Source organism: Carlito syrichta, unplaced genomic scaffold (assembly GCF_000164805.1).
Source record: "Carlito syrichta isolate Samal-C Ts95f unplaced genomic scaffold, Tarsius_syrichta-2.0.1 Scaffold303572, whole genome shotgun sequence".
In the NCBI taxonomy this organism is placed as follows: Eukaryota; Metazoa; Chordata; class Mammalia; order Primates; family Tarsiidae; genus Carlito; species Carlito syrichta.
This window is the reverse complement of record NW_007247668.1, coordinates 496,371-521,063: the sequence shown is the minus strand read 5'-3', so window position 1 is coordinate 521,063 and position 24,693 is coordinate 496,371. Positions and strand designations below refer to the sequence as shown.

The window sequence follows — 24,693 nt, the reverse complement described above, 5'->3', positions numbered from 1 at the left end:
AGGGTTCCCCATCTGTGCTCTTCCACATCTAGTATGTTCCAGGGACACGTAACTAAGTTGTCTGAGATTCTGAAAAAGAGATGACCTAGCATCCACTCTTCAAGGGGGCTGGCATGGTGAGCCTGTCCTTCTGACTGTGTGTCGTGGGCACTGTGTTCTCCGTTCTTTTATCAACTATGACATTTAACAGAGCAGCAATTCCATTTTGTCCAGCTGTCAGTGACATACTTTTTCTTCAGCATCTGAGACCAGTGAAATTGCTTGAACAATTACAATAATAATAACAGCTACCACTTTTAGGCCTCCGTTATGTGTCAGACATTATGTGCATATTATCTACATAATCATCTTATGGGTGAGCATTATTCATTTTATAGGAGAATACCGGAACTCGGACTAGTGTGAAACGTGGTTTAAACCCAGATATTTTGTACTCCAAAGCCAGTACTTTTGTTGTTATGCCTAAGGGTATAAGCTTTGAAAGTCAGATATATCTGGGTCCAATCCCAGTTCTAGCCAGATGATCTTGGGTAAGTTACTAAGGATTTCTTGGCCTTGTTCGCTAATTTATAAAACAGAAATAATAATGCCAACCTTTCCAAGGTTTTGTGGTATTTACATGATATATAGGATATAAAGTACAGTGCCTGATTTGTAGTAGGCAGTCAATAAATGTTCATTTCCTCCCTTCCCCCAATGTGATCGTCAGATGATACTCATCCTAGAGGCTCTTGCAGATTTTGTGGGCTTCCTAGAATGGCCTGCTGATAAGGACCAAATAAATCTTATTGCCTGCTCAGCTCAGCGGTTCTTGGCCCTAGCCTGTCCCTATGTTTATTCTGGAAGGAGCACTTAATGTGCCAGAAGGAAGGAAAGGATTTGACCTTATTGGCCTTTTCCTTTGCAGGAACTGTATTTTGTGCCTTGCAGCTCTGTTATGTGATGCTGGAAAGGTACATCTTAGAAATTCAGAGAAATCAAAAACCAACAATGGAAAATGGCTGTATATTTTTCCTCCCTACGAATTTACCAACTTCTTATGATGTTTGTTATCGGTAGTGTGCATGTATTGGTATTTTGATTTTGTATTTTGGGGCCACTAAAAAAAAAAACCCAATACATTAAGTCTGTTTAATAAAGTAAGTCTATGAGTTGGAGGTCAGGAAGACCCAGAGCTGAGGCAAGGTAACTAAAGGAGAAAAATAAGATTGGTAAGACACCAGAGGGATCAAGTGGTTACTTGAGACTGCAGCTGGCAGATTTTATTCTGTGATGCAAATCAGCAGCAAGCATATTATCCTGCACTGCGTGCCAACGTCCAGCGTGTCTGGAATTGAAAGTGAACGCTAGCCTATGCGCAGCTGAATTCAGGTCAGCTAGTTGGGGGCAAAAGCAGCTTTTATCCCTGTCCACTTCCTGATTTCTCCTCATTGATGTTCCATGCTCCGTTTTGATCAGCTGCTAGCATGTGACAGGCTGGCTGGATCAAACGGCTTCAACCAAATGTTCAGTCAAATATTTTAGTCAGCCAAATATTCTCAGATAAGCCTTTTTACATTAATAAAAACTCCCTGGCACCTCTGACCCCTCTGTACTGCTTCACTCCTTTTTTCCATAGTCTGATATATTTAATGTGTTTGCTGTTTATTCTCTGTTTGTTTGCTGCATGTAAATCTCACAAGGAAGTCCTTTTTTTCTCACTCAAATGAGAAAGTTCCTAGACTATGCCTGGCACCTAGTATGTGCTCAATAAACATTTAACAGATAAAAAGAACAAGAAAACATGATGAGGTCAGAGTTAGTGGATATCAGGCAGAAAATAAATATTTATGAAGGAAAACAGAGGAGAAGGATATAAAAGAAAATATCTGATCATTTTGTTCATGTATAGATTAAAAAAATAAGTTTCAAGACAAGATAGACTATTGTCATCTTTAAATAGTACATTTTATATCTGCTGTCCAGATCACATCTGACTTCTCAGAAGCTTCATTTTTATATATCACTTCAACATTAGTTTGTGTATTCATTCGTTTGTTCATTCATTCACCTGTTACGTGGCAAGCACTGTGTTTAGTATAAAAATGCAAGCTAGACCACCAGCATTTACTCACATAATGCAAATCAACCATTTTAAGTAGTGCACCTCTATCTACTCTCTCTCAGTGTGTTAAAATATGGTAGATGAAGCCATTCCAAAGGTTTTTCTCTCTACAGACCAGCTAGTTTCCGGATATAATGAGTAATTGACCTGGGAAATTAACAAAAATAATTTTACCGCCAACCACAGACTATACCCATAATCCAGGCTGGCTGTCTCACAAACTTTTGCTGTTGGTCAGAGTGGATGACTCAGCACAAGTCATCCTCAGGAGAGAAACAACACAGAGCTCACCCCTGTCTGATGGAGGGCCAAAAGCACCATCCTCGTAGGTGAGGAACATTTTATACATTGTGTTGTTGCACCTAACTGTATCTGAACTGTCGTGAATACAGGGGTGTACAGCACATTGATGCATTGCGTGTACTGGGTTGGAAATATGAGAAGATGCTCCCAAGCAAAAGCAAACTGAAGAATGAAGACCAGAAAGGGACTGAGCTGAGGGGGAAGAAAAACAAGGACATCAACAGCTGTACTGCAGGGAAGCTTGGTTAAGGGTAGCCCAAAAGGTTTCTAAATCCAGAGCACCTGATCTTTTTGCTAAGACCTGCCCCTTCTGCCCTTTCTCTTCTCAGTTGATGATGGCACCATCCTTCTAGTTGCTTAGGTCAGAAGCCAAGGAATTATTTTTGACTCTTCATTTGCTCTGACACCCCACTTCCAGTCTGGAATCTACTTCTCACAATCTCTACTACATTCACCCTGGCCCTAACTACCTCATGTCTCATCCGAGTTATTGCCATAGCAATACTGGCTCTGCATTTATCCATCATCCTCAATAACCTATTCTCCATACAGCAGCCAGAGCAATTCTTAGAAAAGAAGAGCCACATCATGTCACTCCTTTGCTCAGAACTCTGTGGTGAGCTCCCGTTCATTCAGGATAAAAGCCAAAGCCCTTTCAACAACCTATGTGATCAGTACCCTTATGCCCTGCCATTTCCTCTCAGACCTTGAATGCCAGCCCTTTGCCCTCACTTTCTCCATTCCAGCTACATTGGTCTGCCAGCTATTCCTTGAACATCAGAGACACATTCCAGCCTTGGGATCTTCGCAACGGTGATTTCCTATGTCTGGGAAGCCCTTCCCCCAGTTGTCTACATGGGTAGCACTACTTCCAAATATTTATTTAAATGTCACCTTCTGTCCCAATGAGACCTGCACTAGCCATTCTGTTTTAAATTGTAACCCACCCTTCATGTATATTTCTGATCCTCCTCATTCTATTCTACCTTTTAACCCAGTGGCTTTTGACACTGAACATACTATAAAATTTGGTTATTTATTATAATTATTGTTCTTTGTCTGTCTCCCCTGTGATGATTAGTTTCATGTGTCAACCTGACTGTACCACAGGGTGTCCAGATATTTGGTCAAATATTATCCCAGGTGTGTTTCTGAGAGTGTTTCTAGAAGAGATAACATTTGAATTAGAGACTGAGTAAAACAGATTGCCCTCCCTAATGTGTGTGGGCCTCATCCAGTCTGTCGGAGGCCTGAACAGAACAAAAAGGCTGATTCTCCCCCTCCCGAGTAGGAGAGAATTCTTACTGACAGCCTTCAAGCTGGGACATTGGGTGTTTTGTTTTTTTGTTTTGTTTTGTCTTGTTTTGTTTTGTTTTGTTTTGTTTCTGGCCTTCAGACTCAAATTGAAACATCATTGGCTCTTCCTGATTCTTGAGCCTCCCCATCTTCACACTGGAAGGAATTACACCATTGGATCTTCTGAGTCTCCAGCGAGCAAGATTGCAGACCTTGGGACTTGTCAGCCACCGTAGTCACATGAGCCAATTCCTTATAATAAACACAGCCTATTGGTTCTGTTACTCTGGAGAATCCTGACTAATACATCTCCCTCTCCACTTGAGAGAAAGATATAATGTGCCATCTGTATTATTTACTGCTGCGTCCTAGCATCTAGACCAGCCCTGGCACACAAAAGGCACCAATATATATTTCTTGAATAAATGGAGAAACAAATGAACCAACAGTTGATAAAATAACTGTATAGTGAACATAGTTATCTCCATTTTGTTACAAAGAAGCATCCCATCTCAAGACCCAAAAACTAAAGCCAAAGGTCATTGACCATCAGTTTGCTCTGCTGAAGGAAAGAAGACTGCAATTCAGTGACTTTTTTTTCTAAAAAGTCTGCCTTTTCACACACAGGGTTAGATGCCTGAGAGAAGCAGCAAAAGAAAGCCAAGAAAATATGGAAAAAGGAGAGGAAAAAGACTGTAACTGCCAATGGTGGGAGTGGTTCGTAGTGGGGGCTGGGCTGGCCAACAAATGACTGGCAGAAAAAAACCACAACAGAGGATAGAATTCCAGTGCAGTGGAGGAGGCTGTGCCAACAGCCTGCCCAGAGATGGTTATAGCTCCTGAAAACAACCTCTGCACGTGCATATGCATGTATGTGTGAGTGTGTTGGAGGTGAGAGAGAAGAGACTGCTTTACCTCCATTAGATGCCCTTGAAAGCATCTCCATGGTAATAAGGAAGCATAACTGGAGAGAAAGAGGACAAATGACTACACAGTGAGCTGCCTAGCAGATCTCTGTGAAACCCAGACAGGTGTCTTATAGCAGCATTTTTCTGGATCTGTTCCACAGAATACCAGTTCCTTAGAAAACTGTGGGCAAAGCTTAAGGTTTCACGGGCCAGAAAGCTTGAGAAACCTCAGGTTAAGCAAAATGGAATAGGTTTCTTTAGTGCCTCATTTAGTATTCTGAAGTGAATTGTGAGTTACCAAACAGGGAGTGCCATTGCAGAATTCCCCTCAAACTCTGTTGACCAGGAAGCCCTGTTTGTGTTGCGCTGGTCACCAAACTGGGGCTGGTGCTCTGTTAGATGCACTGCTCTTAGGAAAAACAATGGAATCTTATAAAGATTATGCTAACCTTTAGAGAGAAGGCAGATTTCTGATTAAGGATGATTGCAGCTAAGTATCAGTGGCTCAGTACAGTAATGGCTCATCACCCTGTGGGCTGTCTTAAAACTCACAGGGTAGTTATTAAGATTCTTTTCATCTCCATGTTCAGGTGTGGTGCATGATGGCTCACACCTGTAATCCTAGCATTTTGGGAGTCTGAGGCGGGAGGATTGCTTTGAGCCCAGGAGTTTGAGACCAGACTAGGCAACACAGCAAGACCTTGTCTTTATAAAAAATAAAAAAATTAGCCAAGGTTGGTGATGGCATTCACCTGTAGTCCCAGCTCCTCAGAAGGCTGGGGCCAAAGGATCGTCTGAGCCCAGGAGGTTGAGGCTGCAGTGAGCCATGATCCATGATCATGCCACTGCACTCCAACCTGGATGATAGAGTGAGACCCTGACTCAAAAAAAAATTGCATCTACTGAGTTGAACCGAAACTATAGATTATGTCATCTCAGCTGTTTTGCATAAATGATTATCAGAGAAAAGATCTGGCCATCCCTCTACCATAGGTCACTTATTCAGGGAAAAGACAATGGTCCAATAAATACAGTTGACTGGGCTGGAATCTTGCAATTGATGGCTTTGATAGTTTAAACTGAGATCTATCATCAGAAAGTAGACACAACAGGTGAAAACTAATCAAATGGTATTTGACAGATAGTCAATGTTCATCCAGTGTTGTTAGTATAAACAATGAAAGGCAGTTCAGAAGAATTCTTTTGTTGTTACTGTTTCAGCAAATCTATTCCTGATCCCTGCCTATTGTCTTAGATTTTATGAAGCTAGTGAATTTGAATGGTTTTGGTGTTTTCTCCAATTTCTGTCCCTAGGGATTGTTAGCAAAGTCCCTCAGGGTTTAAGTACAAGTGAGACCTACTACTCTTCAGCTTTAATGTGCTGAATCTCATAAAGGAAAATTATAGGTGATTATAAAATTCTTCACTGTCAGAAGCCAGATGGTACCTCCAAGATAGGGTAAGAGTTGATATCTTCTCAGCTAAACCAGTAGGATAAGCTGAAACAAGAGAGAAATGCAAAACGAGATTCTTCTCAGCCACCTGGTCTGCTCTCTTATGCTTATTGTGGATAACTAGATTAAGCTTTGATTTTCAGCTTAATCTTCCCCCAGAAAACTTCTGGTTTCTCTCTGCAGTGATTTTGTATGTCTTGGTCGTTGCCCATTATTGATCTACTACTTCCTTCCTGGATCTTAAATAATCCAGCTAATCCATGCCCCTGCCATGAACCCAGTATTTTCCAGGAACCTATTTTGTCAAGTCCCATTATTCAGGGGAAATGCACTAGAGCTTCATCTATAGCCTGTATTCATTTGTTAGCCTGAACACCAATGCATGAATGGGACAGATATGTTTTCCCTGACTGGACTGTTACCTTTTTACACTAGCAATGTAAGTATTTATCAGAACATCTGTAATGAAAACTGTAAATCTCAACCTGAGGAGGCTGTTAATGCTAAGGGTTTTTTTGTTTGTCATTTTGTTTTTATCACCTTCTGACCCACATTGTTGCAGCAAGATTCAAGATAAGATATATTATAAGGACACAAACTATTGTGGGTCACTGTGTTAATGTGTTAAAAGTTTAGATTTCTGTTGAACTTGACTTTTTGTATCACAGACCTACCATCCCTCTACCATAGGTCACTTATTCAGGGAAAAGACAATGGTCCAATAAATACAGTTGACTGGGCTGGAATCTTGCAATTGAAAAGTCAAAAACTGAGAGTATAGAGAAAATTGTGGCCCACATGACATGTCAGTAGGACTGTGTTCCTGTTCTGATGAATAAATTGTAAGTTTGAGAGTAAGCACTCCCCCAAATACTGTAACACAAAATCTAGAAAGGATGAGACATAGGGTTCACACCTACAAACAGTAGCAAAGACAAGGAATAGTAAGTGTGAACTATTTTTCATCGTGTCAGTGGCCCCAAAATCCTAGATAAGTCTTTGAATGATTCTGATCAGTTAAAATATATTGATGTGGCAATGTATATTATTATCTGTAGGGTATGAAAAAGATTCCAGGGAATATTCTCTAGCCTGTCAATTTGCTGAACACTTTTACAGAAAAGACAACATTAAAAATGCCCAGTTTGCAACTGCAAGTGCACTGTTCTACCTTTATGAGAAAAATAGAACATTTGACGTCAAACTTCAGTGTCACCCCTGAGGTCTTATCTAAATAGTTCTATGTCAATAAATGGGCATCACAGTAATGATCTAGGCCCTCATGAAAAATTAAATTATATTTCATATAAATGGGAGCCTGTCATTATTTTCTATACTTTTCTGTATGTCAGATAGTTTGTTTTAAAAACAAAAACTATTACTGGAAAACATGTGCTAATGAGGTTATGGAAAGGTTTGCATTAAAAATTTAAGTAGTAGTTTATGCACGTTAAAAGCTGCTCCCTGAGGTATTGAGACAATGCAACTATCCTCATTGCCCTGGAAGATCAAGCCACCAGGTTTTTACTTTTGAAGAATGACTTTTAAGGAAAATAACCAAATATATAAGGAATATAAGTAAAAAAGGGTTTTTGAGTGTATTTTAAGAGAGTTTAGCAAACCTAAAACAAGGTATATATGTGAAATGTAAAGTCTTGACATAAAAATATTTTCCAAGAAATTTCCCCTGATGCAATATAACGGCAGCTATCATGGTATCACGTACATTTGTGGTGTTCAGTATGTTTTATTTATTTAGATTGCCTTTTGTGGCAGTTTTGCAAATGCTTTAAATTGTCAAGTTGTCTTAAATGTACAAGTGTTTTCGAAGTATTTCTAAGAGGTGCATTCAAAAACCTCCAAAATGTTCCTGAACAATAAAAAATGTTTATATATCAACATGAAGAACACGAAGAAGGGCAACCCCTTCGGGTCCCCTCCCACTGTGGGAGATTTTCTGTCCTCTCAATAAGTCCTACTTTCTTTAAAAAATTTTAAAAAAGGACATGAAGGAAAATTAGCTTAAGGAAATATCTACAATTTCACCAAAGCAAATATTAACTCAACTTAGCATCTCTGATATTTTAAAAAGTTTACACCTGCCTTAAAATGGTGAAAACATTTGCTTCAATTATTAGAACATGTTCAAATAATATATTTTTAGAGGCAAACACTGTTGCTAATTTGGATAACCTTTGCTTGAGAAAACTTTATCCTTCTTCAACTGAATAATTTATTCTGAAAAGCTACTTCTCTGATTGGAAGGAGGCTTAATTTTTTTAATATATGCAAATTTAATAGCACCTATATGAAATTTTTTTCTACTTTTGAACGTGAATAACCGGTTAATATGCTTTAAAGCTTTTCCCTTAATTGCAGGGTAAATGTATGTACATATTTAAAAATGTAGAATATATGAATAAGCCAATAAAATTAAATTAATGTTCTGTGTCAATACTTTTATGTATATCTTTTCATATGTTTCTGGGCTATCCACTCACACATACATGCACATATGCATCCACTTGGAATCAACTGGTAAAACTGCACAAAAACAAATAAGCCAAAGTAACAATGATTGATAGTATGGTTTGGTAGTATGGTTTGCTAAGTACAACTTGATATGAGCTTTCTTAAAACTTATAACTGTAGAGGGGATCCAACTCTCTTTAAAAGTTTTACTTTAGGCCAGGCTTGGTGGCTCAGCCTGTAATCCCAGCACTTTGGGAGGCCGAGGCAAGAGGATTGCGTGAGCCCGCGGGTTCAAGACCCGCCCGGGCAACTTGGTGAGACCTCGGCTCTACAATAAATCAAAAACTAGCCGGGCATGGAAGCACGTGCCTGTAGTTCCAGCTACTTGGAAGGCTGAGGCGGAAGGATCGCCGGAGCCCAGCAGGTGGAGGCTGCGGTGGCTGGAAGTGGCCACTGCACTCCAGTCTGGGCAACAGAGTGAGACTCCAACTCAAAAAAAAAAAAAAGTTTTACTTTAACGCTGTTAAGTTTGTTTGAGTTGTAATGGTAATGCATTTGTCATATTTACCTTGAAAACATTCTTTCCAAAATGTTAGCGCTCTCACAGTACTTGCCAGGAACATACTGATGGAATTTTGTGTGCTTGCTTGTTTTAATTGAACTGCTTGAATTTGATTATTTGAATCTTTCTTTATGGTTTGACTAGTCATTGTCCAAAAAGTAATTATTTTATGTTTGAAAATATCTCCAATAATTTTATTTATAGGAAAAAATGAACACCAATTTTTAGCAGTGCTTTTCTTCATGTGGTAGAATTAAGAATGCTTATTGTTCACTTATGTTTTCCCATCTGCATTCTCCAGTGTTTCACAAAGAGCATTTATTAATTTTATAACCAGAAAAAGAAGTAATGATTGAATTATTTTCTACCTGATACAGAACTACATGAGAACTCTAGATTCCAGAAATAACTGGCCTATTTTGTTTTACTCAATGACACATCTTTGAGGTCAAACTCCCAGAGTTTGTCCATCTCTTACAAAACAGCATAAGTGGGAATTTGGTTTTCCTTTTTGGGTAAAGTTTCTACAAAGCCTGCTGATAAAACTCTTTCATTTTACTTTCTGCAAAACAGTTCAACTACTTCTGGAGCTAAACTGAGATGAAGCTGATAATTGGACTCAATACTTCAACTTTAAAGCAGAAGTTAGGGTCATAAAGACATGGAGTCCTAAAATATTCTCCAAAGTACAGTCCCATCCAGTTAAGATATCTTTTGGAGTCGTTTGCTGAAAAACTGCAGTTTGCTCTTGCATCTCCTCTGTTTTGGCCATTTCACCTTCTGTAAAAGACACAGAAACCCAGGGAAGGGAAGGGAAGATATTCAGCTCATCTTCACTTGTACTTTGAGAAGTTACTTTTTTTCAGAGAAACATCTCATAATAAAAGAGCCTGAGTGAAAAAAAAAAATTAGAGTGCAACCTATGTAAAACTGGTCAATTTAAAGTCATTCCAAAGCACACTAGCTGCTAGAAATTTCTTAAGAGCTACCACCAATGAACTCCATTTAAAAAAACCACCCAGGATGCCTCTTAAATTATCTCCTCCTTTAGTGGAAAGCCCTTATGTAATTTTAATTGACATCAGTGCAAGTCAGCCTGTATTGATTGAATATGCCTAATATATGCTTAATACTTAAACAGGTGGAAGTACCTCTAACTAATAGCACCGTTTTGGCCTTTCATCTGGCATCCCACACAATAAGCTTTGATGGAAATCACACCATCACTCTAATGTTCTCTTCTATTTTTGATTCCAGCTGTGAAAGTTCAGGATGAACTGGTGAAGATAAGGCTACTTGAAAGTACAGAAGAAATCTATTGGCACAGAATAAAAGCCATACTGTTTATTAGAGTTGTGCAAATAGCTGTTGTACTTAGTTCTCTCAGCATTGCTGCTTTTTTTAAATAATGACAATGTTTCACGCAATTGCCAAACTAAAGCAAAAGAAAACGTTCTCAATTTTTACGATGCTTTCATCAGATAACCAACATAAAATATCTTCCAGAATACTCTGTCTCCTCAGACTTTAGAGTTTGTTCTTGGGAAGTTAGGGATAAACAAAGATAGCCTTAATAAATCTCTCTAACATTGTAAATACACAGTTTCTGGTTATTTTTCCCCTTGGGGCAGTGGGCCAGGTATCACCAACAATTTAAATGTTCTGGCCTTTCTCAAAAAATGTCATTGCTTCAAAAATATTATGGCCTAGCAAATTGTTGGAGAAAATTAGGATACTTTTTAGTAGGTCTACCATAATTTAAAATTAGCTGCCTTCTAGAAAAATCAGTACCACACCTTTTATCAGGTGCTAAATTTGGGCGGAAAAAAATCCCTTGAAGGGGGAAATGTTTGCTTTCTAAAGAATGAAATTCCAGGGAGGGTATTTAAAACTGACTTTTGGTGGCCATTAACAAACAAACAAACATGGAATAGCTGGGGCCAGGAGTGTTTAGCCCTCTTTTATTTGTTTTATTGTTGAGGGTTTGGGGGGGGGGAGATGAGGGCGTTTATTTGCTTTTCCTGAACTGCCATTAGACCTCAGTATTAGTTTGCTAGAGCTGCCATAAGAAAGAACCACAGACTGAGTGGTTTATGCAACAGCAATTTATTTTCTCACGGTTCTGGAGGCTAGAAGTCCAGGACAAAGTGTTGGCAGAGGTGCTTTCTTCTGAGGTCTCTCTCCTTGGCTTGCAGATGGCCTCTTCTCCCTGGTCCTCCTCATCTTCTTCTCTCTGTGCATATCTATGTCCAAATTTCCCCTTCTTATAAAAACCAGTAATAATTGGGTGGTTTATAACCACCTTAATAACCTAATTTTAATTTAATTACCTCTTTAAAGACCCTATCTCCAAATAGGGTTGCATTCTGAGGTACTAGAAGTTGGGACTTCAGCTTAACAACCCTGATTCAGGGTCTTCATGCCAAATCTGTAAGTCCTTTGCTTTGTAATGATCAAAAGCAAACGAGAGAAGGCAAGAAGATATTCATGGATTTTCTACAAGAACTAGCTAGCTTCTGCAGCAGACTTTTTTGTTTTTCTCCTCCTTTGATATGGAAAAATTAAAAAGTTCACCGAGAACTTTGAGAACAATTTACTTTCCTTCCCTATAATTTTGTTTCCCCCAAGCAACAATGTACCTCTGTTCATCTGTCTATCTCAGTCAGGAAATTGCTGTCCCATAAGGAAAGAGCCAATCAGTGAATCTGGTCAACCAGAAACTTTTTAACTGGCAAGTACCTTGAAGATCTCCAACCACCTATTGAGTACCCACCATGCTCGGATATGTTCTCTTATTTACTCCTTATAACATCCCTGTGAAGTGAGTACTATTCTCAACCCTAGTTTACAGATGGGACAATAGAATCTTAGACAAGTTTGGTAATTCGTATAAAATCCAAGAACCTTAGTATACTGTGGCGCAAGGACATGAATCTAAGCAGTTCTCATTCCAGAACCTGAGCTCTTAATCTCTTCACGATACCTTTCTCTAGTCTTGTGGGCAGAGAAGAAACCTATGTGTAGAGAACTAGCTATATTTTTCTCAGTGCCCAATATAGAGAATTATCTCCGGACCTCCCCAAAGACCTAGCTTCTAGTTCCAGCTCCACTAACTTACCCCTGCTAGCTGATCTTGACTTCCCTGAGCTTATATCCCCATATGTAAAATAGGATAATTGGATTTGAGCATGTTTCTCAAACTTATTGACCAAGGTTCATTGTAAGAAATACATTTTACGCCAGGCTCAGTGGCTCTGCCTGTATTCCCAGCACTTTGGGAGGCCGAGGCGAGTAGATTGCCTGAGCTCGCAGGTTTGAGACCCACCTTGGCAACCTAGCGAGACCTCGTCTCTCAATAAATCAAAAATTAGCTGGGCACCTGTAATTCTGACTACTTGGAAGGCTGAGGCGGAAGGATCGCCGGAGCCCAGCAGGTCGAGGCTGCTGTGGCCAGGAGCATGCCACTGCACTCCAGTCTGGGCAACAGAGTGAGACTCCAACTCAAAAAGAAAGAAAGAAATACATTTTACTTTGCAGCCCAATACACACACACACACACACACACACACACACACACACACACAGAACTGAATACCTACCCTTACTACGTATGAATGTCCTCTGATATTTTCTATACTGTTCTAATCTATTTTCGTAGTTTTTAAAAATACTAATTGGGACTTATTCAATTGGATCTGTCAAAAAGCTAAACTAGGTGACCCGATTTAGACTCCTGTATTCCTAAAATCCTGTTACCTTACCTTGCTTATTTGGAACCTTTCTTATTTTAAATGCATTTTTATTGGAAACAAATGAATATTATGTATTCCAGGGGTCAGCATCCTTTTTAACCTCTGGTATGAGTTAATTGCATCAGAGAATGATAATAATGATTGTGCCACTGCACTCCAGCCTGGGTGACTGAGCAAGGCCCTGTCTCTAAAACAATAATAAAAATAATAACTACTTCCATGTATTGTTTACCTTTCATGTGCCAGAAGTTTAACGTATAGTACCTCCTGTAGCCTATAGGTTGTCAGTATTACTATCTCTGATTTATAGATGAGGAAACAAGGATGAGATTAAATAATTTGCTCAAGTCCCCATAGATAGTCAGTGGCAAAGCCGAGACTTGAAAACCATGGCCATTCTAATTCCAAAGCTCTTAAATACTGTATTTCTTTTGGGGGAAGGAATATATAGGGGCTTAGAAGGAGAGGTAAAGTCTGGAAGGTACCACAGCTGTACATAATTTCTTCCCTAATGGTTTGTTTTTCCTGACCTAAAGGCCTGTTCTTTGGGGAGTGAAGTCACCACTGTAGCAGTGATTAAAGTCACCTGGGGAGCTTTTCTAGTCCTGATTCTGACCCAGACCACCCCCAGACCAGTTAAACCAGAATCTCTGGGAGTGGAATCCAGGCCTCAGTGATTTTTAAAGCTCTCTGGGTGGTTCTCCGGGTGGTTCTAATGTGTAGTCAACTCTGGGAACCATTGCTCTGAAGTCTTGGTTAAAGAAATTAAAGAGCTGTAATCCCGCGCCTTTGGGAGGCTGAGGTGAGTGGATTGCCTGAGCCCGCGGGTTCGAGACCCGCCTGGGCAGCGAGACCTCATCTCTACAATAAATCAAAAAATCAGCCAGGCGTGGTAGCGCATGCCTGTAATTCCAGCTACTCGGAAGGCTGAGGCGGGAGGATCGCCAGAGCCCAGCAGGTCGAGGCTGCAGTGGCCGGGAGGGGCCACTGCACTCCAGTCTGGGCGACAGAGTGAGACTCCAACTCAAAAAGAAAAAAAAAAAAGAAATTAAAGAGCTGTAAGGAGTTTTTCTATTTTACCTGCAGCAAACAAGATTTAGTAAAATACTGCTAAAAGCTCTTCAACTACTTTCACAAAGCTAAAGTATAGAACTTTGCCATTTCTTTGGAGCACACACACACAAAAATCAGATAAACAACCGAGTATCTGTTTCTTCAACCCCTAAAGAAATCAAAAAATACTAAGGGATGAATGAGGAGATGTTTAAATCAACTGTGAGTAAGTAAATAAATAAGTAAAGCAAGCAACTGTGGTGTTCTGGAGTAACTATCTCTGTGATACTTCCTAAAGCAGTTCACATCATTTGGAAAGTCATTTTTTTATGACTAGAGAAGTCAGTTGTTGGTTTAGTCTGAAGTGAGTGTACCAGTAGTCATAGGCTAAAAGTACAATGTAAAAAGCCAAACCAGACTAAGGTCACGTAAGCCATCACATTTTCTTAAAAGAGCCTCAGTGAAAGAAAGATTTCTACTTTTTCACACGGTTATGGTCACTGTGGCAAAACCAAGTACCCTTTCCCACATCATTCTCCCATGAGAATAAAGAAAGACATCATTTTACTAACCTCTCACTCACCCCAGCTCTATACCTGTGTTAGTGAAGTGTGTGCTCTATGTATTCCATTTGAAAATATAATGGATCCACATTCAATTTCACTGTGTTCCATGCAGGAGTTTCCAAAATTAAGGCTGTATCAACTGCTGTTTTTTTCCATGTCTTCAGAGACAACATTAATAATGTTAAAAAATCTCCAGTTCTCATACTTCAGATAATAAATATGCAGTATTACCACAGCAGAGAACAAATCCATCTCTTCTGAAAGATGATTATATGTTTTTTTAGGCTCCTGGACAAACGGCAAGTCCTGAATACTGCTATTTGGGCCCACATGGATAGAGATGCAATGCTTCTAATCTGTCTAGTAACAGACCTTCTTGTTTGACTGCTTACAGAATGACGTGGCTGCATTTCTGAAACCCATATCAGAAAAGATTCAGGAAATCCAAACTTTCAGAGAGAGAAACCGAGGGAGTAACATGTTTAATCATCTTTCGGCCGTCAGCGAAAGCATCCCTGCTCTTGGCTGGATAGCTGTGGTGAGTCAAGGCAATGTCGCCCCTTCACCTCATCACTTTTTCGGGGTATTTAAGAGAATGCATAGGCGAACCTTCACGTTCCTTTGTCCACAGTCTGATGCACTAAAGGAAGATTCCCTCTAGGTTGCATGCATCAGCTTTTTCTTACTGTTTAAAGTGTAGTGCTTTCTGTTCTGAGATGTGGAAAGTGTTTTACCAATCTTTGTTACAAAGCAAAATTAGTCCCCCACTTTCGAGTCCACATCTCCATTGCTTTTCTTCTTCTTTAAGGCATTTTCTTTCTTATCCTATTTTTTTTTCCTTCTATGCTTGGGTGATGGTCCTGTTTTCTCAGTCCCCCAAACCTGGTCCTTATGTCAAGGAGATGAATGATGCTGCCACCTTTTATACTAACAGGGTCTTAAAGGACTACAAACACAGGTATGTACCTTCTTTTACTGACCAAATTTTTAATTGATCCCTCATTAGACATTTGTTCCTAAAACGAAATAGAGTTACTGATCTCTTTCCAAGGCTCTACACTAGTAGATTAAAAACATTAAAGGAAAATGAAATATATGTATTTTAGAAAGCCTGCCTCAGTTGTAAAGAATGGACTCCTCCCCTACTTGTACACGTCACTATCTTTTGTACTCCCACAATATGAGAGAGCTTTGTGATGGACCAGCCCTGTAGAATCACAGAACTTTTACATTGTTCAAAGTAGAGTTGGTGGGTAAGTGATTGAAGTGAGGAGGAATTAGGAAATGAAGTACAAATCAAGAACAGAAATGAAATGAGACAATAAGCCAGGCCACTGAGGGGGAAATCAGAGATTGAGTAAAGATTAAATATAATTGACTGGACAGAGATACAACAATAGAAACAGCAGCCGTTCAGAGAGCTGCTGAAAGTACCGCTGAGTCCAAACCAAGGAACTGTGCCTAGAGAACCAGTGTGAAAGAACCTTGTTTTCTACAACACAAATGTTATATCCTAGAGAGACTTAAACTGGGGTTAGAATAGAAAACAGGGCCAAATGGAAACATGCCAGAGAAGAAATAGCCATGAATGGACATGAGAAAGTATATAGGAAAGTGTCTCCTAAACTATTTAAGGGGTGTCATGGGATTTCCCTCCCATGCCTTGCCCTGTAAACAGCTGGCTAAATGTGATGCGACTGATACCTAATAACTAAAGAAAAGAATGAAGGAAAGGAATGGAACAAAAATAAGGGCAACAAGGTTCTATCCCCTTCTGGATCTGTATTCAAGAGTGTATCTCCCTCTGAGCCTTTAGGTGGAAGCAACAAAAGTGATCTTCGGTCAGCAAATGCAGGGGCTTCTAGGGATGTCTCACTCATTGACCCAAAATCTTCAGATGGAAGGAATTTTGAGGATCTGAATCATCTGAATTATTGCCCCAATTCATCTCTTTGTTTCACTAATGCAAACCTGAAAGAACCAGAAGAAAAGGATTTACAGCAATACAAGACAGATTTTTACATGGAATATAGAAAAAGTACATAGATTATATAAATAAATACCTACTATAGTTCCAGGTCATTGATCAATATAAACATATTCAAAATTTGCATCACTCTTTTTTTTCAGGTTATTTTTGGTTTTAATAAATATTAAGTGTATAGAAAAGAATATTTATAAAATAAATAAATATTTTATATAAATATTTATAAAATAAACAAACACAATTAGAAATGAAGAAGGTCGTGTCACAATTGACCCCAAAGAAATTCTCAACAAAATCAGAAATGACTATGAACATGTGTTTGTAAATAAACTTTTATAAAAAAATTTTAAGAATGAGGGTCATTCTGGCATTACACAACCTTCCAAGTTTGAAACAGATGGGGTGTCAAGAATTACACTACAAAGAATACCCATACTTTCACCACTTAGTTTTAGAAATGCATAGCAATATTGTTTCCTATAAAAAACAGCCAAAGACCAGCAATTCTAATCCTAGATATATGTCCAAAAGAAATGAAAACATATGTTCACCCAAAAGCTCGTACACAGTATTCACAGCAGCATTATTCACAATAGCCAAAAGGTGGAACCAACCCAAATGTGTATCAGCTGATGGAAGGATAAATAAAATGTGGTATATACATCCACAAGTAGAATATTATTTGGCCATTAAAAGGATGATATAGGCAATAACATGGATGAATCTGGAAAACCTTGTGCTAAGTGAAAGAAGTCAGACACAAAAGACCATACTACTGCATGATTTCATTCATGTGAAATTACAAAATAGGCAAATCAGTGGAGACAGAAAATAGATTAGCAATTGCCTAGGGCTGGGGAAGTTTAGGGAAAATGGGGAGCAACCCCTAATGGGTATGGAGTTTCTATTAGGGGCAGTGAAAATGTAAAATTGATCGTGGTGATGATCGCTCAGCTCTGCTAAGCTAAACTATTGAATTGTACACTTTAAGTGGGTAAGTTGTATGGGATGTGAATTATATCTCAATAAAACTGTTATATTTAAAAAACAAAAACAGCCACAGCTCACAGAGTTTAGTTGTTCCATGTTAGCAAAACAGATCTTTGTTTTTTTTTTTGAGTTGGAGTCTCACTCTGTCGCCCAGACTGGAGTGCAGTGGCCGCTCCCGGCCACCGCAGCCTCAACCTGCTGGGCTCCGGCGATCCTTCCGCCTCAGCCTTTCAAGGAGCTGGAACTACAGGCGTGCACTACCATGCCCGGCTAATTTTTTTATTTTTATTGTAGAGATGAGGTCTCGCTGCCCAGGCGGGTCTCAAACCCGCGGGCTCAGGCAATCCACTCACCTCAGCCTCCCAAAGGCGCAGGATTACAGGCTGAGCCACCGAGCCCGGCTGCAAAACAGATCTTGTAGCTTTTAGGAAGAACAGGTTTAGCAGGCAGAACTACTAATTCCAGGGTCCTCGGTGTTCCTCTTTCCCTCCTAGGGTCTCTTCCCACCTGGAGAGAGCTTTGGGTTAAGTCAGTTGTTCTAAGTCTGTGATCTACAGACTTCCGGCACCCAGAAAACTATATTGAGGCAATTACACCCAGTGATATGACTCCAGACGTCGCTGTGTTGTATTAGAGACCATAGAACTGTGTAGGATTCATGAGAAAGGCATCTGAATGTGAGACATCTGCTCTTCTTACATAAAAATAACATTTCAGGAAAGAGCAAGTTTAAGTTACAAAACTTGGATATAGTGTGTTGGCATGAACATATACTCATAGTGACTTCTTTTTTCACAATGTACAGACACACACCCACCTCTCTACATGCCAATTCAGGACAGCGCAAACACTACCTAGGTTTCTGTCTTTTTTGCATATCACCCTTGGAGACCGTTTTGCATTGTATCTCAGTTCATCAGTTCCTGTCCTTCTCCCTATCCCCACTTGAATATATGTTGGAGCCATGGGTGTGTGTTGGTTCTTCCCAGGTATTAGCATAGCCAAGAGGATTAGGCTTTTCTGCATTTTTGTACACTTACAAAGTATTTGCCCCTCAACATCAGCTGCTATGTAGAAAATATGCTTCTGGCACCACCAAAGACAGCTAAGCTCAGTGGAACCCCTGAAGACTACAATAAGCCTGAGAAATGCAGCTAGAGATATGGATTCATTCATTTCCCTTCTAGGAGCAGTCAGACAATCCCAAGTCACCCTTGCACTGGAAACCCAATGAAAGCAGCATACTCCACAGCATGCTGCACTCATGAATGGGTGTACCCAAGCCTGCAGTGCCTTCTCTGTGTCGCAGTCACCTGTGACTCACTGCTGCCTACCTGGTGGATAGGCTCATGAAGGACAGACTTCTTTATGGCTTAAACAAAACTGTGAGCAGTGGGCTCTTCATGTCTGTGAAACCCTGACCCCTGCCTTTACTGTTTGTTGGCTCTTTTTCAGTATATGAATAGAGCAAGTCAATTATTTTGGCTGCATCAAGGGGTGACATCTCTGAGTCATAATCATTAAAATTCACATTCCCCTACCAGAGCTGCTTCCAGAGTAGATGAAAATCAAGGGTGGGTCTGCAGCTCCCAATGTGTATTTGGGTCCTCCTTAATTTGCTCTCTTTTAAAGACTGACTTCAGGTGAAAAGGCATCATACTCTTATTCCATACTGTAAGCTTTGCTATAACTTTCTTCAAGTCAAAATAATACTGCAATAATTAAAAAAAAATGAATTTGCCTGTACAGAGTTGGACTTTATCCCTTGTTAAGTTTTTTTAATAGAAAGTATATTGTTCTCATTTTGCGTGTGTGTGTTGTATATATATATATACATATATCTGTTTTAAATGACCATATATATAATATGTTCTAATAATAACTATTGCATATACCGCTTCCTAAGTGTGAGTCACTGTTCTAAGACCCTCAGAAGACCTGTGGACTAAGGAAACTAACAAGAGAGACCCATGAAGCCACACTTAGCTTTTTGGGTTTTCACTATGAAGTGAAACAATGTGACAGTGAGATTTTTCATAGATTTGATTAATATAATCAGCAAGTCTAAAAATGCAGAACAAAACCACACATATTTTTTCATTTTGAGGGGTGAATTGTTATGACTTTGGTTCCCCATTTCACTCTTTCTACATAGTGTGCCTTAATATGGTAGGATTCTAGACCTGCTGGTGGTACTTGGGCTTTTCAAGGAAAACAAAACAAAACAAAATATGTCTAGAGACAAGTCATTATTGGCAGGAGTTTTCATAACAGAGATTTCCTTCAGTGATTATCTTCAAATTAATGGCCCAGGAACATAATTAAATTTTTGTTAACGCAAATGTCATAATTTTCTCATTCACCACCACTTCATTGAAGTAGAAAAAAATATTGTGCGTGAAAATTGCCAAAAGAAAATGTAACCATTTTCGCCTATCTATAAGTTTAATATTCCTAACAGTTCTCTCACTCTTATATCTTAATCCTATTACAAAAGGTAAGCATTTTATTAGCTCTTGGTTCAATAAAACAGAGGTAAAAATACTGTTTATGCCCTGACTAGCTTGCATCGCCATTAGGAGTATAAAATTAAGGAAATTTTAGTGAATGTTCTTTAGAAGTAAGAGGTGTTAACAATATGTAAGAAATAATTTTTCTTATAATACCAACTTCCTTATCAGTCATAATGACTAAAACTCTCCACTTTGGTTATACTTTTAACCAAAGAATTCAATGTAATTATTAGAAAACAAGCCAAAAGACTTTTTTCAATACCATTCACATTCCTGAGAGCATCTTGTTCTCATTGTGCATCCGAAGCAGTACAAAAAGACATGATTTCTCCTCCATGGTCATATCACATGAGGACCACAGAGACAACACAAGGACACCCTGACCAAGTCGAGTTAGTTCCATTGGGTTCCTTTCTGTGGTCTCTCTGTACACACTTGGAGCTCAGGGCACTCAGCCACCTGCTGCCCACCCTCCCTTGGAAGGAGAGTGCTGGCCACCTTCCTTCCAAGAGTCTCTTCTGAATCCCTTCATGGTTATTGGGCTAGAAGGACAAATGTTTCAGGCTCGTCTGGAGCCCTAGTCACTGTAACTGTGTGCTCCTCAATCTTTTAAAATTTTATTTTAGATTCTAACTCCTCTCTCTTCCACTCTCTTTTAAAACAAAGTGATTTACGCCATGTGGATTGGGTGAAGTCATATTTGAATATTTGGAGTGAACTTCAAGCATACATCAAGGAACACCACAACACAGGCCTCACGTGGAGCAAAACTGTGAGTACCAGGCCCCGGTCCACCTGCATAACAGAAGACTCTGTGCCCCAATAACCTCATGCCTTAGAATTTACCTCAAGGAAAGCAGAAGATAAAATCTACATGTAGAAACTCTTTATGGAAATGCCATTTGTCATAGGAAAATCTGGGAACTGTTTACCTGACAAACAGAAGGAAAATGGCTTTGTCTAAGATCGCCGTGAAACACCTGACAGCCATCAAAACAATTTACCAATGAAGGTCAAGTGATAAAGTCAAGTGCAAAAGCTTATGAATACTAAGATAACGTATATGTTAAGAAACTATGTGATAGGAATCGAAGGGAATAGGAAGGTTTGAAGATAGATGTTGTTTTTAGGAAGGGGAATTAGGAATAAAATGTCTTTTTAAATATTCTTAATTTCTCTTTTTTAGAGTTTTAAAGTGTATTGAATACCTAAGCAGTCCTAGTACTTTGAGTCATATCTTAGCAGTAGGATAAGAACCCAGCCTGTGACTGTTCCCACTTGAATTCCCACATGAGATGTTGACCTGACCTTTGCTTCTTCTTCAGCTTTGTCTGTCACGTCTTTCCATGTCTGCATTTCAGCAATCTGAACTACTTGTGGTATTCTGAACACATACACATACAGTGCTTCTACCGAACCAAATGAAATTGATGCTGTTTCAAAATTTGCCAAACGCACATTGTTTAAACTTTATTGCAGTGTCCCGAATATGATCATGTTGTATAACCACGGTTTTCTGGGGGGAAGCACCCTTCCCTACCTCTTTTCCACAACTCAGCTCAAACATCATCTTTTTAAGAACATTCCATTGATCTCCATCAGCTCCCCATGTAAGTTAGATGGCTCTCCTCTGTGCCTCCTTTGTGTCTTGAGTATACTTCCATCATAACTCATAGCATATGCAATTGTAATTTTCTGTGTTCTTTTGGAACTCTCCTACCTGAATGGAAACTCACCTCTGTCTTCAGCTTCTAGCATAATACCTGGCACAGAGCAAGTGCTCAGCTAATAGTCTGAACTGAATCATAAGTCAGGGGACTCCTATAACCTTCCTTGCCCTTTTGATCCTCTGCACTTGCTTTCCATGGAAACTCCTCTCCATTAGAAATGGGCATTACCTTTTATGAAGCAGTGTATTTGTGAATTCCATTCAGAGGTAGAAGTCTCACAGTTCTGAAAGCAGTACTCCAGCACCTGCACCTCAGTTCTGGTCGCCAATGTCAGTACAGTAGGCTTGATACTAAGGCAGAGTCTGTGGTTTTTAAAGGGTGCATGGGAAGAGAGTTCATAAACATATGAAGGGTTTGAATAAGGAGGCATGTGTGTGGATATGAGTGGGGTTTATATAGATTGACTGGAATTATTTTTCATTTTTTTCCAATGAGATACTATTTTGTTATATAGGTCCATGTGTCATAAAGGGGAATTGTCATATCTTTGCCATGGAGATAGGTCATCATTAAAGAACAGCAAAATGAAAATCCTTGGATCTGCTATTATTTCGCGGTAGATAAATGCAAGAGGCGTGAGAATCCATTTGTGGAAAACAATCTGTTATTATTTTTAAAATGAAACTAATTCAGGGGTAAAAAGGACATAGGTGTGAATTCCTGACTCTCAAGTCTTAAGTCCCTCTCCATGAAAATTCTGGTGTGAACAGTTTCTCAATGCACTGAATATGTTTTTCAACAAGCCCCTTTTTCAGCTGCCCAGATAACAGAACAACAACAACAAAAATCATTACCATCCTTCACTGCTAGCTAGTGCTGGAACTGGTTTCTTGAAAGGTTCAATCTGAGCGAAAATGACCCATTTTCCCTTCCAACACTCCCTGCAGCCTGTTAAGGTCAGAGCCTGCTGTGGGGACCACACAGATCATAACAAGGGAATGTTGACAACTGTGCTCTTTCTTCCCTCCCTGCCACACTCCATCGGTGACTGGTATGGACCTTCACTGGAGTATTTCCTTCTCTGAACTCTCCATGGGGATAAGTCCTGGCCAAGATAGTATTAATAGTGTCATTCAGGTTTCCCCTGGCCTTACCAGACTGCATAGATAACAGGAACAACCCCAACTCAAATTTCCCAGGTTTTTCCCATGGCCTATGGATGGTGGACCCTCAACACCGGAAGGTGTCTGTCAAATATAATTCTGGAGGCTCTTAGAAGGTGACTCCCAGATGCTACTGAGTAACATCCCTTCTCCAAGCTGTCCCGTGGTTTCTCCCAGGTGTTGACTGGCCATCAATGTCTCCTGCTTGGCACTTCCAGATATTTCCACAACTAAGGTGGCAGTCACAGATGTCCAAGTTATATGGCATTCTCTTGGAAAAATATTCCATGCTCATGGATTGGAAGAATTAACATTGTTAAGATGTCAGTACTACCAAGGCAATTTGCAGACTTAATGCAATACCCATAAAATTACCAACAGCATTCTTCTCAGACCTGGAAATGACAATATAGGAATTCAAATGGAAACAAAAATGACCTAAAATAGCCAAAACAATCCTCAGCAAAAAAAAAAAAAAGCAGGAGGTATCACACCCAGACTTAAAACTTTATTATAGAGCTACAATAATCAAAATAGCCTGATATTGGTACAAGAACAGGCATATAGACCAATGGAACAGGATAGAGATTCCAGAAGCAAAACCTCAATTTCTCAACCAACTCATCATCAACAAAACCTCCACCACCAATCACTGGGGAGAGAATAACCTATTCAGTAAATGGTGCTGGGAAAACTGACTGACCACATGCAGAAGATTAAAGCAAGACCCCTACCTGTCACCATACACAAAAATCAACTCTAAATGGATCAAAGACCTAAATGTAAAACCTCAAACTATAAGATCCTTAGAAAATGCAGTAGACACCCTTATGGAAATTGGAACTGGCAACCAATACCTGATCAAAACCCCAAGTGCCCATGCCGTAAGAGGTAAGATAGACAAGTGGGACCTCATCAAACTGACAAGCTTCTGCAAAGCCAAAGAAGTCATCAAGAGAGCAGGGAGACAGCCCACAGATTGGGAAAAAATATTTGCCAACTCTATGTCTGACAAGGCCTAACATCTAGGATCTACAAGGAACTCAAACATGCCAAAAAGAAAAAAACTGCCCCATCACAGAGTGGGCAAAAGATATGATTAGACACTTCTCAAAAGAAGACATGCAAGCAGCCAACAGATACATGAAAAAATGCTCAGCCTCACTAGTCATCAAAGAAATGCAAATTAAAACCACACTGAGATACTACCTAACTCCAGTCAGAATGGCCATCATCAATAATTCAAAAAACAACAAACAGATGCTGGAGAGGATGTGGGGGAAAGGGAACACTTCTAGACTGTTGGTGGGAATGCAAACTCATACAACCTCTGTGGAAAGCAGTTTGGTGAGTCCTAAAAGATCTAAAAATCAACCTTCCACACGACCCTACAATCCCCCTACTGGGAATGTACCTGCAGGAATTCAAATCACTCTATGAAAAAGATACACATGCACACGTATGTTTATTCCAGCATTGTTCACAATAGCAAAAACATGAAACCAACCGTGCTGCCCATTGAGGACTGGATTTTAAAAAACGTGGTATATATACACGATGGAATATTACATAGTCATAAAGGACAAAATGATGAAATTCACAACAACTTGGACCGACTTTGAGTCTATAATACTGAATGATCTATCACAGAAACAAAGAACTGAGTATCGCATGTTCTCACTCATAAATGAACCTTGAACAATCATTGTCATAATACTGTAAGAAAAGGAATGGCAGTAGCAGGAAACTGCAGTGGGGGCAGGGATTGGCAGTAGTGAGAATCTGCCGGGGGAATCTGCACACCTCATTAACAAGGGTACCTGCATAATGAACATTTGTACACCTAACCCTGAATTGTACCCCACATCTTTAAAATTAAAAATTTTAAAAAAGGTTATTG

At 39.5% G+C, this 24,693-nt stretch overlaps 1 protein-coding gene across 4 annotated transcripts in view; it reads left to right on the top strand.

Moving 5' to 3' along the window:
- Positions 1-24,693, top strand: part of CAP2 (cyclase associated actin cytoskeleton regulatory protein 2) — a 147,102-nt gene that overhangs the window by 81,630 nt on the left and 40,779 nt on the right. For 3 of the 4 annotated variants that reach the window (XM_021712657.1, XM_008058670.2, XM_008058669.2), the window contains 3 exons: positions 14,865-15,008; positions 15,343-15,428; positions 20,627-20,732. In XM_021712657.1, coding sequence (XP_021568332.1) covers positions 14,865-15,008; positions 15,343-15,428; positions 20,627-20,732 — 336 coding nt within the window. The remainder of the gene's footprint in view (positions 1-14,864; positions 15,009-15,342; positions 15,429-20,626; positions 20,733-24,693) is intronic. The other variant, XM_021712658.1, reaches the window with a different exon arrangement.